The sequence below is a fragment of the Caretta caretta genome, chromosome 9 (assembly GCF_965140235.1).
Source record: "Caretta caretta isolate rCarCar2 chromosome 9, rCarCar1.hap1, whole genome shotgun sequence".
NCBI lineage: Eukaryota > Metazoa > Chordata > Testudines > Cheloniidae > Caretta > Caretta caretta.
In genome coordinates, this window is record NC_134214.1 from 103546740 (window position 1) to 103566450 (window position 19711).

The window sequence follows — 19711 nt, forward strand, 5'->3', positions numbered from 1 at the left end:
GTGGTTTGAGGGTAGGTCTGCTATCCATTGTAATAAAAAATAATATCCACAAAATGGTAATTCAGCCTGGCACTGCTGCCTTGCAGCTAGTTCTTGGATGAACAAAGGCTAGAGGAGAAAACATCGGGTGGTAGACACTGCAACTAAGCTCTGCCCTCCAGCATCTCCTGCAGCTGTGCTGGCTTCAAACATCTTAATTTCCAAGCATTTGAGCCTGGTCATTACTGCTGAGAGGAGGAGGGCTTTGGTCCTAAGGCAAGTCTGTCTCTTTTTGTTTTCTGCCTAGGCGTACAAACTTGTTTGAGTACATTGGTTGCCCTCTTCAAACTTGCTTGTTGGAATGTGAGGACAATGTGCATTGATACGTCAAATTATCAAGAGGAGGTCAGTGATCCTAGAAAGTCCACCCTCATTGACAGAGACGCTTGACATCATTGTAGCTGCTCTCTCTGAAATCAGAGTAGCTGACACAGACTCTCTACGTGAGATAAAATACACCTTTTTCTGGCATGGAAAAAGTGAATGAGACAACCGTGAACATAGGATAGGTTTTTCAGTCAAAAACTCATTAGCACACATGGTCAAATGTCCCATTGCAACATTAGAATGTATAGCATCACTAAGAATATCTACCATAGGTGGCTTTGCCAACATTATCAGTACATATGCCCCAATGCTTTCCGTCATCTCTAAAGAGAAGAACTTGTTCTTGTGACGCAGACTATGCACTTGTATGCTGCAAAATGTAACTTTCACTACAGAAATTTCATTTTACTAGACAAAGCTGTTGCCCATGCATTAACATCAACAACACAAAAAGCCAAGGAAGGTGTCTTTAATTCTCTCTGAATCTCAGGGAAGCAAGCTATGTCACTGATTGAATCTCCTTGAGAGCTGCTGCACCATGGAACACACTCAGTTACACTATACTATAGTGTAGCCTTAGCGTTTGGTAAAAGGACTGTACAGGATAAGCACTGGTTTGCAGAATATTCTGAAGAAATACTTCCAGTTATTGAAGCAAAATGCACAGCATATGTTCACTACAACATGAAATCCTCTCCTGAAGTTTGTGCTAACCTTAGTTTGACCAAGAGCTAGCTACTCCTGGGGGCATTCTGCACCAAAAAATTAAAAATTCTGCACACAATATTCTAAAATGCTGCAATTTTTTTGTCAAAATAACACTAAATTATGCCAGTTTCAATTATTTTGGTAATTTATTTCAAAATACCTGTCAGCAAGTATGTCTGTAACAATACAGACACACACACATTCCTTCAGGAGTAGAGAGTTAAAGAAACCCCCGTGACAACCTAGTTCCTGTTTCTCTGCCCTCTTGCCCACTCCCCAGAGCCCAGCTCTGGGGCCAGACACTCAGAACTCCTCCCTCCCAGAGCCCAGCCATGGGGCCCCCCCAGCCCAGATACCTGCACCCCCTTCCCTGCTAGAGCCAGCTGTGGATCGCCCCCTTACCCAGACATCTCGCCTCTCCCCAGAGCCCAGGGATCCGGAAACAGCCTTATGCTCAGTCCCAGGGTTGCACAGAGTTTCCTGTGCACCACCCTCTCCTTCCCTCAGGGTGGTGCTGGGAACTGCAGCTGCCAGGAACCCTCTAGCTCCCTCCTGCTCCCCCTAGCAGTGTCTTCTGTGCGCAAGCTGGGCTTTGCCAGGTCCGGCCACCACTAGCTGTGGTAGAAGAACTGCAGCCCATTTCTGTGCAGGAAAGGAAATTATGTGTGCACAACATCAATTTCTGCAAAATTCTGCATTGTGCAGTGGTGCAGAATTTCCCCAGGAGTAAAGAGCAGATTGCAATGAACAGCAAGGCAATGTGTTCAATCATACTGGCTTGTTCTGTGCAAAAAGATGCAAACATCCTTTGAAAAAGGAGCTCTAAGAGGAAGGTAGATGGAATTAAGAAAGGTTTCAGAGTAACAGCCGTGTTAGTCTGTATTCGCAAAAAGAAAAGGAGTACTTGTGGCACCTTAGAGACTAACCAATTTATTTGAGCATGAGCTTTCGTGAGCTACAGCTCACTTCATCGGATGCATACCGTGGAAACTGCAGCAGACTTTATATATACACAGAGAATATGAAACAATACCTCCTCCCACCCCACTGTCCTGCTGGTAATAGCTTATCTAAAGTGATCATCAGGTTGGGCTTTTTCCAGCACAAATCCAGGTTTTCTCACCGTCCACCCCCCCACACAAATTCACTCTCCTGCTGGTGATAGCCCATCCAAAGTGACAACTCTTTACACAATGTGCATGATAATCAAGTTGGGCCATTTCCTGCACAAATCCAGGTTTTCTCACATCCCCCCACCCCCATACACACACAGACTCACTCTCCTGCTGGTAATAGCTCATCCAAACTGACCACTCTCCAAGTTTAAATCCAAGTTAAACCAGAACATCTGGGGGCGGGGGGGTAGGAAAAAACAAGAGGAAATAGGCTACCTTGCATAATGACTTAGCCACTCCCAGTCTCTATTTAAGCCTAAATTAATAGTATCCAATTTGCAAATGAATTCCAATTCAGCAGTTTCTCGCTGGAGTCTGGATTTGAAGTTTTTTTGTTTTAAGATAACGACCTTCATGTCTGTGATTGCGTGACCAGAGAGATTGAAGTGTTCTCCGACTGGTTTATGAATGTTATTCTTGACATCTGATTTTGTGTCCATTTATTCTTTTACGTAGGGACTGTCCAGTTTGACCAATGTACATGGCAGAGGGGCATTGCTGGCACATGATGGCATATATCACATTGGTGGATGTGCAGGTGAACGAGCCTCTGATAGTGTGGCTGATGTTATTAGGCCCTGTGATGGTGTCCCCTGAATAGATATGTGGGCACACTTGGCAACGGGCTTTGTTGCAAGGATAAGTTCCTGGGTTAGTGGTTCTGTTGTGTGGTATGTGGTTGTTGGTGAGTATTTGCTTCAGGTTGCGGGGCTGTCTGTAGGCAAGGACTGGCCTGTCTCCCAAGATTTGTGAGAGTGTTGGGTCAGCCCCGCAACCTGAAGCAAATACTCACCAACAACCACATACCAACCCCCGCCCCCCCCCCCCAGATGTTCTGGTCTATCACCAGCAGGAGAGTGAATTTGTGTGGGGGGGTGGAGGGTGAGAAAACCTGGATTTGTGCTGGAAATGGCCCAACCTGATGATCACTTTAGATAAGCTATTACCAGCAGGACAGTGGGGTGGGAGGAGGTATTGTTTCATATTCTCTGTGTATATATAAAGTCTGCTGCAGTTTCCACGGTATGCATCCGATGAAGTGAGCTGTAGCTCACGAAAGCTCATGCTCAAATAAATTGGTTAGTCTCTAAGGTGCCACAAGTACTCCTTTTCTTTTTGGAATTAAGAAAGCAGTTGGTCCTTCAGCCAAGGTTGCCTCACACTAATGAAAACATCATCATTGACAGAAGCAATACTATCTCACTCTATTCACAGAATCCACTGTTTCTCAAGCAGCTCTAAATGTGATCCCCAAGCTCCAGGCTATCAGAGCGTGATATAGAACCATCTGTAAATGAGCTTGAAACAGCAGCTGCCTCCCTAACATCAGTAAAGGCTGCAGGAAAAGATGGAATTCCAGCTGAAGTATTGAAATAACGAGGACAGAAGGTGCTTAAACATCTGCACAATGTTTTGCTTGCCTGCTAGAGGGAGGGAGGGGGTACCACAAGACGTGAAAGATGCCAACACATAAGGTTGTATAAAACAAAGGAGATTGGAGCAATTGCAAAAACTACAGAGGACTCTTTCTCCTCAATGTTGTGGCAAGGCATTCGCACAGGTCATTCTTGAAAGACTGCAGGTTCATGCTGAATGTGTATATTCAGAGAGTAAGTGTGGCTTCCATGATAGTAGATCATTTATTGACCTGTTTTTTGCACGAAAGTAACTGCAAGGAAAGTGTCAAGAGCAAGAAAAACTTCTTTACATGTCCTTCACAGATCTTACACAGGCTTCTGGTCAGCAGAAAGGGACTTTTCCAATTGCTAGAGAGAATTGATTGCTCCCCAATCCTCCTCAGTCTGATTCAATCCATCTGTGATGGCACAAAGGCTACAGTATGATGATCAATCTGACAGCTTTGAAATTGACATTGGAGTCAAACAAGGATGTGTTTTGGCACCAGTGCTCTTTTGTATGTTCTTCCATGTGCTGCTTCATCATGCTTTCTACTCTAGCACTGAGGGTGTATATCTCTATACCAGATCAGATGGAAAACTTTTCAACGTTGCATGTCTAAAAGCAAAGAGCAAACTCCAATACCTGCTGATAAGAGAGCTTCCTTTTGACAGTCACACAGTACTTGTCACACACAGTGAAGAGGGGCTCCAGCAATTTTGCAGTAGTTTTGCAATAGCTTGTGATGAATTTGGACAAATCATCAGTCTAAAGAAGACAAAGATTATGACACAAGGTGTGTTGACTGCACCAGATGTTTTAACAGCTAGCATCACACTAAAAGTTGGGAAAGGTTCTGCTATATAGGATCAATAGTATCAGATAAATTATCTCTGGATGATGAGCTTATTTCTCACATTGGAAAGGCATCCACCACAATTAGCCAACTAACCAAGTGTGTGTGATAGCAGGAAATTGACAATGAACTCAAAGATACCGGTCTACCAAATATGTGTTTTGAGCATACTGGTGTATGGTGGGTAGGCATGGACCACCTGCAGCAGGCATGAGAGGCGGCTAAACACCTTCCACACCGCTGTCTTCTACATATCAAGTGGGAAACCAAAGTTCCTAACACCAAAGTACTTGAAAAAGTAAAATTACCAAATCTAATCATTATTCTCAAACACAGACTTCTCTGCTGGCTTGGTCATCTGCACTGGGTGGAGGATGGATGCATTCCAAAGGGTCTCCTGTATGGACAACTTGTAGATGCTCCAAGGCCACTGGGCTGACCTAGGTTCAGGTTCAAGGATGTTTGCAAGACGGACTTGAAAACTTTCAACATTGACCCCAAAAGCTGGGAGGATGCAGCTAGCAACAGGCTACAATGGAGGGCTGCGCTGCACCAGGGAGTCAGATGTTGGAGAGCAAGGAAAGCGAAGAGGAAAAGTGCACCAGGCCTCAAGTGCTAGTAGGGCAGCAGCTCCATCTTCTTCTGGCTCTGCACCTTAGGCTTGCATTATCTTTGGCAAGGACTGTCGCTCGAGAATTGGACTTTTTAGCCACTTGCCACAATGCAACACACAGTAATTGAATTGCTTTGGCACGTATACCATCATCTTTCAAAACGGATGGTTGACATTTATGCTGGAAAGGAATCCATTTCCTTGATTCCACTGCCCAGCCAACTTCCTCATCCACCTCCTTGCCACTAACCCTCCTTGGGCTCTCTCCCTAGAAAAAAGGCTTCCAAAACATCTTTTTAAGCAAACATCTGTCAGGGCTGGTCTAGGACAGGTATACTTGGTCCTGACTCAGCACAGGGTGCTGGATTAGATGATCTCGCAAGGTACTTTCCAGACCTATGTTTCTATGATTCTCAGCCAGGGCATCACTCTGCCTTTCCTTGTCCTAAACAACTCCATCCTCAAGAGATTAGCTCTTCAGAAAGTCATATGGTACCATCTATCAAAATTCTGCTTGGATTCTATGCAGGTTTATTACCTATGCTTGTAAAACAAGGGCCTCAAGCCTCCAAGATGACCGTTTCTAGCTGGGTAAGATTTACCATCCTAGAAGCTTAGAAAAAAGAGGTTTTCCAGTCTTAAACTCACTCAGCAAGATCTGTCTCTATCTCATAGGCCAGAAAACAATAGTGCTCTCTGAGGAGATCTGCAGAGCAGGTACCTGGCATTCTGCATACATCTTCACCAAACACTCCAAGGTTGATGTAGCATCTTCTTCAGATGTTGCATTTTGTAGCTGGGTCCTACAGGCTGCTGTTGTCATCTAAACGTCTCCTATTCTTCCTCTTTCTTGGTTACACTGCTTGCTACTTCCAAACAGCCGGTCTTCAGACATTCTGTGTATGAGGACAGACACTCTGAATTTACCACAAATGTCTGTTTCAAACAGCATTACATTAAAGTGCACTAGGGATCATTTAGTGCACACTAGCAAGGTCTACGTGGAGCAATTAACATGGAACACATTAGTGCACTTTAGAAATCACACCTCTGTAGTGCACATTGGTGCTGTAAGGGGTTTTTTTAGGTTGTGTACCCCTAAGGGCAGCTAATCATCAGCAGGAGCCCTTACCCTCTGCTTTGGCCTCAGTGGGATTCAGCGGCCTAGGTTCTTAGCTATTAATTGGTGGTGCCTCCACCTGACTGTTTAAGGGAGTCAGGAACCCACCTTACCTCCCTATGTTGTTTCAACTATCCCTGACCCAGTACTTATCCCTGTGACTAGCCTGATACCTCCTACATATGCTCTTGACACGTACATAATAGATGAACCAACAATCAATGTACACTTTATTTACAAGGGGAAATATAGAGGAAGCATATAAAGGGAAGGGGAAGATGGATTTGGAGTTGGTGCATCAGTAACATCATACAACCTACAAGTAACAACCTCAAGGGTGGATTTCCCTGGATTCACGAGTCCAGTTTATTATCCACTAGTGGGCTTTGTAATGTGGAGGAATCCACGTACCTTGATGAGGTGTTGCAGTCCTGAAGGTGGTTGAGTGCAGCGAAGTGATGAGGGTACTGATCCTCCCAGGAGGCCAACCTCTCTGCAGCAGCAACAGGTGTTACTCACAGTGGAAAAAGTCTCCATGGTGTAGGGAACCTCCTTGGTGTTTCCGACATTGAGTTGCTCTCTCCCAGAGTAGTTCAGCAAACCCCTTTCAGGGCAATGTAGGTAACACCCTAGACAGGGGGAGGGAGTCTGGGGAGACTTGCTCTCCCTTTGGGCTGGGGGAGGGGTCAGGAGATCACCCATGCTTTCCTCAGGGAGGGGGAGTCTGGGGAGTGCCGCCAAACTGTCTTCCTCCCATCCCCCATCCCATCGGCTTAGTCAGCCTTCCACCCCCCAGGGTTCACCCAATCACAAGGCTCAACACCTTTGGTGAGGGGAGCACACTGTAGTCTTCACCATCTCTCATCTACCCAGCAACAAACTTGGCTCCCTTTTTTGTTAAACCCATTAACCTGAGTTACAGTTATATAGGGGGAGCAGTCTGCTAAAACAATGAGACTTTCAGCTGTTGCTGTGGCGTGTTCAGGGATAATTAGGTCAACAGTCATTCTTTAGACCCAAGTATTCTCTGCTATGAGAAAACACATTTGCAGTATGTTCAAACAGTCCAATCTCCCCATTTGTCTTCTTGTAATAACCCTCTTCCACTTCCCTTTTACCTCAGATATTCTCCTTTTTCCATTCTCTCATTGATTCTCCCTATGGCTCTCTGGGTTTTCAGTACTCCTCCAGTCCTCATGTCTTCTCTCCCTCTGCTGTGACTTGCCTGTTTCTTCTATATCTAGCTTTCCTCAGTGTTCTTATTCTAAAACATGTATATTCTATCTTCTGCAAGGCCACCCTGTGTAACTTCTTAAAAGGATATTGTCAACTTAAAAATCTCACTGCTAATGGATAATGTTTTACCTATTAGTGTGAAAGTAACATCTAAGATTGGGGGTGGGGAGCAAACAGTTTTCTCTTTTCTTTAAACATTTGGCTGGACTTTGTGCATGTCCTTCTCACTGTTCCCCCGTTAGCTTCCACAGTTTCCGTGGGGCTTTCCTTTGAGTGAGACCAAACACTTTTTAAAATGTTTGATCACAAAAAAAATCACAACTCAGGCAAGTGAATGATCTGAAATTAGTTGTAACTTTTTGTTTTAAATTGACAAACTTCATGTTGACAGTATTTCTTTAAAGTCCTGCATCCAATATCTCTTTTAAGTTTCTGAGAAGTATTGGGCCATGGAATCACTTTCTAAGGAAAGTGAGCAGTAGAAGCTCTATTAGTTGATATCTTAAAATTGGACTGGACAAAGCACTTGAAGACGTACTGAAGTGGTAAACTGTGACATAGCAGATCTTTCCCATTTGATTCTGTTATTGCCTTGGTATGAAAGGAGTAAAAATGTGGGGCGGGAGTAGTGGTGCTCTTCCAAATTCTACCCACAAAATACATTCTGCAAGAGAGCTGCTCACAGCAGATTTAGTTCAAAATATGACCGTGTTCTTTCTCAGCTCTGCTGCACTTCTTGAGCTTGGTTTCCCCTCAGTGGAACTTGAATATGACTGGGGGTGTGCTAGTCTCCTTTGAATCTGGCTCCTCCTTGAGTGAGGGGGGGAAAGAAAAGAGATGTGCTATCTACCCACTTATGGCACCAAAATTAGACTTCCCTCCCTTTCCTTTCTTACACGAGGCATGAAATAGTTAACGATGTTGTATTTTCAATTGTAATTACTGGGCATCTGAGTTTAACCTCACTGAGATTAATGGGGTGGCTTACACTTCTCAGAGCTTTTGTTGCAGGCTCTCCCCGGATTCATGTAGACATCTCTGCATCAGTTATTTGGCTCACATTTTGAGGTTTTCTTTGCAACCATAACAGCTAGAGAATTTTTTTAATGTTCTCCAAAATCTCAGTTTTCAAGGTAGCAGCTGGAGAGAGCTATGGGTTTGTCATAACTCCGCATGAATCCCAGCCCTGCTGTAGGTTGTTTCTGGTCACAGAAAGATCAGAAGACAGGTTGTGAGGTTTGCCTTGTTTCATGGGCTTTGTTAAAAAATTGTAAAGTGCTTGTTCAAGGTGCCAGCATCGAGGAGAGGTCAGACAACTTAAGAAGGTGTGGTTCTCATTGCAGGGCCGGATAGTCAGTACACAAAAACTGCGCAGGAAATTGTGAACATCTGTTGCCAGACTCTGGCTGAGGTATGTGGTCTAGTCTGTTGCAATCTCTTTATATACTCAACTTCTATTTCTTTGCAACTTTGACAAAGGTTTTTTTTTTTAGTATGATGAGCATTTGACTCAGCTTGAAAGAGACATCTCTACTGCTAAGGAAGCAGCACTCGAGGAGGCAGATTTGGACAGTCTTGACCCTATGACTCCTGGACCCTACACACCTCAGGTGAGTCTGATGAAGTGAGGTTTTGCGGTTCCTATATCTGTCACTAGGTGTTTGGTCCAGAAGGGCCTCCTGCTATCTGTTCCTGTCTCCTGGAACATTTTGGTTTTAGTTAAGGATGAGTTCTGTATTGGCTTCCAGAAGGTGGACTGAATGGTCGAATAGTTAATAAATCATATATACCTAATAGGCATTAGATTATCCAGTCCAATTCCCAGAGCAGCTGCAGGATTATTCCTTATGGTGCATACATACTAGTGCTTGTCCAGTCTAGTTGTAAAAGTTCTGTGTGTTAGAAGCCCTGACATTGAGAAGACTGTTCCACAGCCAAGTACATCTGTCAGCAAGCTTCCCTCATATTTAGCTTAAATTTTATTAATCATATTGCTCTTAGTTATAATCGCATGTATCTCACTGATGTCCTCCCTTCAAATATCTTTGCTGTTGTATTCCCATATTTAGTTGCTGCTTAGCCAAGCATTACTTATTAAACTCTTTTAATGTGCATAAACCGATCCTTTCAGCCTTCTAGACATCTTCTTTGTGGGATTCATTCCAATTTGACTTCTTAATAAAACTCCTGTGTTATTCCAGATGTAGTTGCACCAGAGCTATATAGAGAGCACTATCCCTTTCTAGCTGTGACATATGATGCCTTTGTATATGCAGTCTAAAACGGCATTAGTCCTTTTTTGCAGCTGTATCACTTTCCCAACAAATGTCTCATTTGCTGTTCCCTAGATCTGATTGGCTCCCATCTTGGTTTCTTTCAGCATTACTGCTTTTCAGGTTTCCCATTGTGTATGAGACTTGGAATATCTTCTTCAGATATTTCTCATAGATCCCCAATCTACTCTGAACAGCTGTTCTCCGTCCTTGATGTTTACATACTTCAAATAATTATCTTGTAAAACTGGATTGCATTTCTGATTAATTCTAAAATTAGTGGATGAAGGGGACATGGTTAGGAAAATAGGAATGGCCACACCAAATCAGCCCAAGGTATAGCTTTTCCATTATCCTGCCTCCAGGAGTCTCCAGTGCCAGATGCTTTAGAGGAAGGTGCAAGAAACCCTCCAGTAGAGAAGTTGTAAAACAACCTGACTGTAGGGAAAGTTTCTTCCTAACTCAGACATATGGTACTGAAACATGAGGGTTTATAGCTCAAAGTTTTAACCAGCTAATAAAACCATGGACATTATAGTTAAGTTGGAGGATGTGCTAGCCTCCCTTTTTTCAGAGAAAATGTAAGAGCCACTACGCTCCTTTTATAGAGTAAGGCATATGAGTGCGAGACAATATGGGTCACTACCCTAAACAAAGAACACACGCAAGGCCAGTCAGAAGCAGAGCTATGTGCATGGAGGGGTTTGGCTAGGGATAGATTGCAAACACGAGCTGGATGGGCGTGGGTGTTTGTAACAGTGAGAAGCAGCCAAAAGACAGGCAGACAGGACCAGAAAACGCCAAGAGACAGAAAGAAAAGCACTGGTAAAACGGCCCTGAGAAAAAGCTAAGAGTTTTTTGGGCAGAGTGCTGGCTAGAGGCTGAGAACTGTGAGCAAAGAAAGTGCCTCCTTTTGCTTGATTCTTTATTTGTGGAAACAGGATGTTGTGGATGTTCTGTTTAAATAAACAGGATTGTCTCAAAGAAATAACTATCATCAGTTTTTCCTCCCAAATTAAAAAAATCTGCAAGACCTCAAATATTGGGGTAACATTATGTACATTCATTATGTACATTTCTAATCCCTTTTGAGTACTGCAAAATTCTTGGCCTCACTACTTTGTGGCACAGAATTCTACAGTTTGTTCTTCAGATGTTTATTATAGACAGAGCTGGAATCTTTGCCTGTACTTAAGGATGCCTGATGCATCCCACAAGAGACCCTGTTTTCAGGTGCTTATAACTTTGCCAAACTTTAACTGTTCTCGCTGAGATTTTTCCATGCATCTAGCTGAATTTTTTTGTGGAAAACTTCAATAAAAATAGTTCACCTGTTTCCAAGAACAAAATAAAAGAAAAATTTATTTTTGCCTGTGTTAAATGATTGGTTTTTTGTTTTGTATTTTAACTGAGAAGCTCTAGTCTCGCCATGCTTTAGAGCAAAGTCTTGAAACTAGGAAGGGATATGCTTTTTGGTATTCCTGTGGGAAAAGCATGCAACTTTGTTCCAGTTTGCAAGACTTCAAAAAATCTGCACGTACTCAGTAGATGTTTGTTAGTTTGGCAATGAAATTCTCTGAAGATTCTATCTTCCCAACACTGCAGGAGCTGAGCAGAACTCTCCCTGCAATTGCTCCTCTCAGTTGCAACAAGTAATTTCTTTCTTCTCTACATGGGTGTGGCAAGATCTCCAGGGTACTACTTGGAATTTAACGCTCCAGCCTGGGCTGTCTCCCACAATGCTTTGCCAGTGACAAGCAGCAAACCCCTCCAGCACCTCCAGGTGCTGTTATCATTTAGCCATCACCATGTGGAGACCCACACCCAGCTAAATTGCATAAAGGCTGTCAAAGCCACTCATGAATTATACAGAGAGAGGCACCAGCAAATCACCCCAGCCTTGCATGCCAGAAATATACCATCTTACTCTACTCAAGACCTTCTCTTGAACAGTGGAAGCTCATTAATTAGCTCACCATTTCATCAAAGGAAAGTGGACATGCACCAGCCTGTGTAATTTGAGCAGATTCTCCAAGCACTTTAGACAAACTCACTAGTAAGGATAAAACATTAAAATAAGTGTATTAACTACAGAAGATAGTATAAGTGGTAGGTATAAAGTGATAGTTACCTAAGAAATAAAAGTAAAACTGCATCTAAATCCTAAACTCTGTTAGATTAAGCAAGATTTGAATCAAACAGCTTTTCTCATCCCACTGGATTTGAAGGCAGGTTACAGTTCTTAATATACAGGTTGAATTTCCTTCTCAGCCTGGGATCAGTCTCTGCAGTTCAGTCTTTGTCTTCCCAGCATAGGTGGGGTAGGAGAGAGGTGGTCTCATGGTGCTGCTTCCCTTATTTTATATACTCAGTTTATGTGCCTGGAAAAATACTGGCCCAGACATGTCCTGGTGGGCCTTGCTGAGTTACAGAGTTGAGCAGTCCTCATTGTCTGATGCTTGTGCAACTGTGTCTTATTGAATTGTAGATCTCTTGTTTACGATTCCCCTCCTAGCCAGTGGCCATTTGGATGTGGATTATCTCCTTTGTTGAACTGTGAAACTAGCAGGGGCGACTCCCAGACTCACAACATATTTCAGTAACAACCATATAGCAAAATCTCATAACTTCATATACACTACCAGTATACATATTTTGACAGAACAGTGAGTTTCAGCAGACAATGACCTTTCATATGATACCTTGCAAGTCATGCCTTGTATGAAATATCATAACCATATACCAGTGATGAATATGGGGGTTACAGGGTGCTACTTTGAGGTTCAGTATGTCACAGTGGGTCTGGTGTGACTACCTGGAATATTGCATTTACTTCTGGACACCCAATACTAAAAAAATGTAAAGACAATGGAAATTCATAAAAAATGAAGGGCCTGGACAGATTACTTACAATAAAAGTTGACGTTAAATAGTCATTGCTTTTGCAAATTTAAGGGGTGTATATTAGGGAAGTAGTATTTTATGGGTGTAATCCCCCAAAAGGGAGACAGGAATGGTTTAGGGTTATACAAGGGGGTATGACTAAGAGTAATGAGTGAATTTAAGAGGGGGAGAAACTAGGCTAAATATCAGGGAAAACTTTCTGATGGTAGGATGTGTCGGGCTGTGGAATAGTCTTTCAAGTGAAGTCATAGAAGCACCATACCGTGGGACACTTAAAACACAATTGGACAGTAAATGTGCAACTGAGAACAATCTTTGATTGGTCAGAGGAGGGGAAAAAATGTCATTTCTCCCCATATTTAACATGTTATAATCCCCATAGGACATTTCAGTCAGTTCTTAATGTTCCTATGGGTGGTCCACCATAGGATGTGTGCATGCTTATGCACTCTCAGCCAGAGACTGTAAATAGCCATGTCTGCAGGTCCATGCCTGTGCAGAGCAGAGCCTCATGCTTCCATGCAAGGGCATATAAGGAAGTGTGGATCTGTCGCTATTCCAGTTTCTTCTCAACTGTCTGTGGCTTGAGATTGAGCAATTGTGGTGTCTGCTGCTTTCAGCTACTTTCCACCTTTCTTGTGTACTTCCCTTGTTTATTTTATTTTCGTTTTTATTTTCCTGGTTAAATTTTTCTTAGTCATAGCACATTTATGCTTCCTTCTTCAGGTCTCTTTCGCATAGCAATGGGTACTGTATCTCTAGTGTCTCAGAGAAACTCACATTCTGTCAAAGTGTAAGGTCTGCACAAGGTCCAAAGGCAGGTCCTGCAAAGCTAGAGAGGCTAGACTGAAGCTCCTCTTAATGGGACGCTCCATAGCTTCAATGGAGTCCATTCTTCCCTCCCACTGGGCACATTGGCCTCAACCTCTCAGGCAACTGCAGCTCAAAAAAGGGGTAAGTCACCTTATAGAGCTGACTCTCAGGAGACCTTGTGTCCCACAATGGGTACTGCCCAGGCTCTGACTGACACGGGTACTGAAGCCCTGGTACTGCCCAAGAAGCCCCGATTGCAGAGACCTTCAGGTAAACAGCACCGAAAAGCCCCTACTGGGTAACATCTGATGCCTCTAGGCACCAAGATGCATCAAGATTGGATGTTTTTCTAAGAGATCTGCTCTAGGAATTATTCTGGGGAAGTTTTATGGCCTGTGCTATAGAGATCAGAATGGTCCCTTGTGGCCTTAGAATCTATTAATCTAAAACCAGGGATTTCAAGACTGCCTCAAGGGCTCTAGTACTTTCCTCATCTCAGAGCCACAGAGACCAGCCAGACTGGCACCTAGTTCTCTCCCTGGTACCATTCTCTTTGGAACATCAGCGCTGCAACCATGGAGACGACATCTTGTCATTCTCTCTGGTATTGTATGCAGCCTCTTTAGTCCCCATTCTCGGCTCTGGTACTGCCTGTTATAGTCCTCCAGATTCCTTTCCCCTGAGGATCTCCTCATCTTGGAGGAACTTAAGTCCCCCCTCTTAAGGAGCCACTTCCCCAGTATTGCTGTGACAGCTGGAGATTGAACCCTTTCGCATCAGAACAGGATCTGATCCACTGCCTCCAGCACTGCTACTCAAAGCCCTCTTCTTCCCCCCTTCATCTCAGGATGCCGCATCTTCAGACTCTGAGGTCTCCATGTAGGGGTCTTTTGACACCATTCCACTACACTCCTCTAGGAACATATCCTGAGAAGGACTTTTCAGAGCTCAGCATAGGTCCTAGGTCCTTCGGGCATGAATACCCTTGGGGACCCTTCCCATTGGGCTTACTCAATCACCTTGTCACATTACAGCAACCAATTTTATAGGGTAGCACCTTGGAGGAAACACCAGCAAGAATACTTGATGGTACTGCAAGTCATAGGCACTGTAGGCTCGCCCACCGGTACCATGTGCTCCCTCATACCCAAGGAGACCCAGGAGGAGTGAGACCCACTGAACGAAGAAGGCTCTCCTCCTCCTCCCCCCCAGACCTGGTAATGCTACCACAGCCTTCCCATACAGACAACTTTAGAGCCCTCCAGAACTCAATGAACCATCTAGCGGAATCACTTCAGATTCCTTTATAGGAGTCTCAACATTTCCTGGTAGGCATTTTACATATCACTCCCCAGGTTAAGATTGCCCTACCATCAATGAGGTATTGTTGTTACCTGCATGTATGCTATGGAAAACAACGGCCACTCTGCTGTCCACTTGTAAACAGGCAGATAAAAAAATATTACATGCAGTCAGTGACAGCAATTATCAAGCATGCTCCAGACCTTCTCCTGCCTAGAAGAAGGCTAAATGCTGGGTAGGAAAAGCTATTCCTTGGTGGCTTTTCAGTTTCAAGTTGCAAACTACACAGCCTTGATGGCAGAATATGATTTCAACAACTATTCAAAGTTTGCTTGTTTTATTGAACTACTACAACCAGACCAAAGGGAACAATCTCAAGCCCTCATTTCAGAGAGTCAGTCACCAAAGCTTCTCTGAAAGCCTCTCTTGATGCTGCCGATGTGGCTTTGCGGTCCTTAGCCACCACACTAGTTATGTATCAAGTATCTTGGCTCTAAGCTTCCAGCCTCCCAAGAGAGGAGCAAAATATTGTGGAGGACCTCCACTTTGAAGGGCCCAAGCTCTGTAGTGAGGACATGAATGCCATTGTGGTTGATTGGAATATACATGCCTGCAAGAGAGATGTTTTATGAAGCCTAAGCACAAAACTCCTAACCATTCCAGTACTACCCGCAACAGATCTATACTAGATCTACAGAACCCCCCTGAGGGAGGTCCAGAAAACAGGACCACCATGCTCTGCGACAGCGCAACCTGCACCTGCCTCTAAAGAGACCATTTTGATGTCCTGGTTGAGGGTCCTGCAGATCCTCTGCTGCATGATTCTGCCATCTTATCCCCCTTTTGGAGACTGCCTGTACCATTTCCTAGTTGCCCGGCATCTCAGACACATGGATCCAGGAGTTGGTTGCCATGGGATATTCCATTCATTTCCACTCTAACTCCCCCTCTCCCCACCATCCCTCTTCAGGACTCACTCTCATGAGGTTCTCCTAAAGGAGGAAGTCCAATCCCTCCTTTATCTGGGGACAGTCGAGCCAGTTCCCCTGAATTTGTTGGAAGAGGATTCTATTCCAAGTATTTCCTGGTTTGCAAAAAAGACAGCATCTGGAGGCCAATTTTAGACCTCAGGAAACACCTGCGTCCTATCACAATGCTTCAAGATAGTAACCTTAGCTACTATAATCTCAGACTGGTTTGTCACCCTCAACCTCTAAGATGCCTACTATTCATCCCTCCCAGAAGCACTTTCTGTGCTTTGTTATAGGCTCGGAATATTATCAATACTGTATCCTCCCCTTTGGACTCTCCATGGCTCCAAGTGTCTTTACAAAGGTCCTCTCAGCAGTAGTGGCCCACCTGTGTCAGTGGGGCATCACAGTCTTTCTATATCAGGACAACTGGCCTCTCAGGGGCCACTATGCCCCCCCCCCAATCAGCAACCACCAAGATCCTTGCCCTATTTCAGTCCCTCGGCCTTCATATCAATCTGAAGAATTCTGTTAACACCAGTCCAGTGGATAGACTTCACGGGAGCCACACTAGACTCCCTAACTGCCAGGGCGTACCTGCTCAAAGAAAGATTCTCCACTATGTCCTGCTTGATCTCTACTTTACAGCACAGCCTCCAGACAATAAGAAGGGTCTGCCTACGACTCCTACGCCACTTGTCAGAATCTGTTTGTTACGCTCTGTGTGAGACTACACCTCAGATGTCATCAGGCTTGACTAAGGTCTATGTACACTCTAAACAGACGGTCTTTCTAAATGAATCACAGTGCCCCCGCAAGTACTAGACTCTCTCAGGTGGTGAAAAGACACACTGAAGGTCTGTGTGGGAACCCCATTCTCATGTCTGCCACCTTTGAAAATCCTCATGCCAGATGTGTGTCTCCTGGGCTATGGAGCACAGCTACAAGGGCCACAGCACAACAGGGCAAATGGCTCCAAGAGATATCACTCCACATCAGTATCCTGGAGCTAAGGACAATCGCCCACTCATGAATTATACAAAGAGAGGTACCAGCAAATCACCCCAGGCTTGCACCCCAGAAATATACTGTCTTATACTGCTCAAGACTCCTTGGACAGTGCAAGTTCATTAATTAGTTTGACACCCCAACAAAGGGTGGTGGAGGTGCAACAGCCCTTGTTAACCCTGAGAAGCTGAGATTCTCTGTTTTAGATCAAATATAAACCAGATTTATACAGAAAGATAGATTTGAAGTGATCATAAGTAGAAGGTAAAAAGATCAAAGTTGGTTACATAGAATTAAGACTGCAGTTTTATTTCTTAACTTTAACAGACTAAGCAAGATTTGAATCAACTTTTCTCAACCTACTAGATGTTATAGGATGCTCACAGTTCTTAATACATAGGCTGTATTTCCTTCTCAGCCTGGTACCAATCTCCCCAGTTCAAAGTTTTTGTCTTCCAATTGAGAGAGAGGCCAAGTGGTGGTGTCATTGGCCCTTATTTATCCTTTCTCTTCAGATGCTAGAAAGATCCTTGCTATGATGGGGGGTCAGGTAGCCCCCATTGTGTACGTGCCCTCTCTAAGGAGTTTCTGGGAGAGTGGATTCTTCTTGATGGGCCATCATCATATGTGTGGCTGGTTCTGATGTAAATCTGTCTTACAAGGTGCTCCTTTGTTGACACTGAAAGGCTGGCTGCGGGCATCTCCCAACCTCACAGTATATTTCAGTAACACACACATAACAAAACTTCATAACTTCAGATACAATGGTAATGCACATAATTCAACAGGATAATAATGCTCAACGGATCAAGAGTTTTTAAATTCTACTTCACAGGGCATGCATTGTACAAAACATACCAAAATCATATCACAGTAGTGAATATGGAGGTTCCAAGGTGCTACCTTGAAGGAGGGAGGGCTGATAGCACTCTCATGGTCGAGACAAGTATGGTATTTGGATCTACTTAATCTCCCTATGCTTATGCCTCTCCGCCTTCCACTCAGGGAGGATCTCCTGTCAGAGTTCAGGTACTCTGATCCATCCCAACCTTTCATCTCTGAAACTGATGGCTTGGCTCCTCAGTGATTCTCAGGCATAGAGTTAAATTGTTCGGCCAATGTTCGGTCAGTCCTTTTGACAAGCAGAAAATCTACAACTCACAAAACTTATCTGCAGAAGTGGAAACATTGCAATTCCTGGTGCTCTCCCTGCTCTTTGCGAACCTCAGAAGCGCCACTCTCAAGGATTCTGGATTACTATTGGACTTAAAGGCACAAAGTCTGTCAGTGAGCTCAGCCAGAGTACATCTGGCTGCTATCACAGCCTTCCGTTTACCTATAGCAGGGGTTTCAATCTTTTCCCACCATCCATGGTCCAAGTCGTTAAGAGCTTACACAATTGATTTCCCCCTGTCCAGAACCCTGCTTCCCTTACAACCTTAATCTGATTCTCAATGCCTTAAGAAAACCCTGTTTGAACCAATACCTGTTACCTCTCCCTTAACACTCCTTTCTGATAGCCATAACCTCAGCCAGAAGAAAGGGAGAACTCAGGAGAATAATTGCAGACCCACCATACCTTTCTGCTGTGACGGTCATATTGCGCCCATGTCCTCGCTAAAGTCTTGTCAGAATTTCATATCAATCAAGGGATTTGTTTGCCAGTATTTTAAATCCTCATGCCTTGAGAGAGGAAGCTATTCTTCTGAGCCTAGACGTTGGGGCGCCCTCGTCTTCGACCTTTACCAGACAGAGACCTTTAGGGCCTCTCCCAGATTCTTTAATTCCTTTGCCAAAAGGGGGAAGTGTCAGCCAATTTCCACTCAGACTTTCAAAGTGAATTTCTGGTTGTGTCTTGACATGCTATGAAGTAGCTGGGATACATCCCTCCTCATAGAGTGACAGCCCAAGCCACTAGGGCTCAGTCTACTTGTTTAGCCTTCCTTAAGGATGGCCCGATAACAGAAATCTGCAGGACTGCAAGCTGGTCCTCAGTTCACACCTTCACCAAATATTACATTGTCATACCTGAGTCCAGAGACTGACGCTATCTTTAGTGACACAGTCCTCCAAAGTGTCTTGGATTTGCCTCCTCAGTACCTGCCTTCACATTGAGATACTGCTTGGGAGTCTGCTGTATGCTCTTACATGGGAGCACAAAGTGCTGTTCTGTACAGTTGCAGACACTGCTATTTACTATCGCCAATAGAGAGTGCAGGGGCATGCGTACATCCTACAGTGGTGCACCCGTAGGGACCAAACAACTAGAATAAGTCAAGTTACTGTACAGGTAAGTAACCTCTTTTCTTTCATTTCTGTTGTCGGAATTCTTTCCAATTTGGTGATTAGATGATTCACATAAGAATAGCCAAAAAGTTGTAGGGGTGTTGTTGTTTTTTACCATACCTTAACATGATACTAAATATTTTTTGTCCTGTCTTTATACTGTGCCCATTCATGTAGTATGCATGTTTAAGTCAAAATATTTTTTCTCCCCTTTCCTTAGGAGTAAATTGCTTAGTGTAATTATAAGGTGTTCAATAATGAAAGCCAGGTCAAACAAATGTATTCTGTGTTTAGTTCTGAAAGCGGTGAACTCCAGGGTCATCCTTATCTCTTGTGGTAGAGTTCCAAAGTCTTGGTCCAGCTCCTGAGAAAGTTACGTCTCCTGTTTCTCATGTACTTTAGCCACCAGATTTGTATGATACCAACACCTCTCTCAGTATGTCACGTGATGCTTCAGTCTATCAAGATGAGAGCAACTTGTCTGCTATGGACACTCCCACCACTACCCCAGAGAAGCGGGGGACACAGGTCAGAAATCTCCCATTTTTCATGTAGTAGAGACCTAGGAAGTAGAAGTAACTTATTGGAAGGAGGCAATTAGCTTTGTGGGTCACAGACGTCAAAGACACATTTGTGGCTTTTCCTGGCAGAGGTGGAGCTAGATGCAGTTAAAAAGGTTCTC

At 44.0% G+C, this 19711-nt stretch overlaps 1 protein-coding gene across 4 annotated transcripts in view; it reads left to right on the forward strand.

Annotated features, from left to right (window-relative positions):
• The window catches only part of TAF1 (TATA-box binding protein associated factor 1), a 142276-nt gene that overhangs the window by 117846 nt on the left and 4719 nt on the right, over positions 1 to 19711 (forward strand). For 3 of the 4 annotated variants that reach the window (XM_048864913.2, XM_048864915.2, XM_048864917.2), the window contains 3 exons: positions 8816 to 8883; positions 8966 to 9082; positions 19432 to 19557. In XM_048864913.2, the coding sequence (XP_048720870.1) occupies positions 8816 to 8883; positions 8966 to 9082; positions 19432 to 19557 (311 nt within the window). Of the gene's footprint in view, positions 1 to 286; positions 385 to 3464; positions 3639 to 8815; positions 8884 to 8965; positions 9083 to 19431; positions 19558 to 19711 lie in introns of those variants that run through there. The other variant, XR_007358536.2, reaches the window with a different exon arrangement.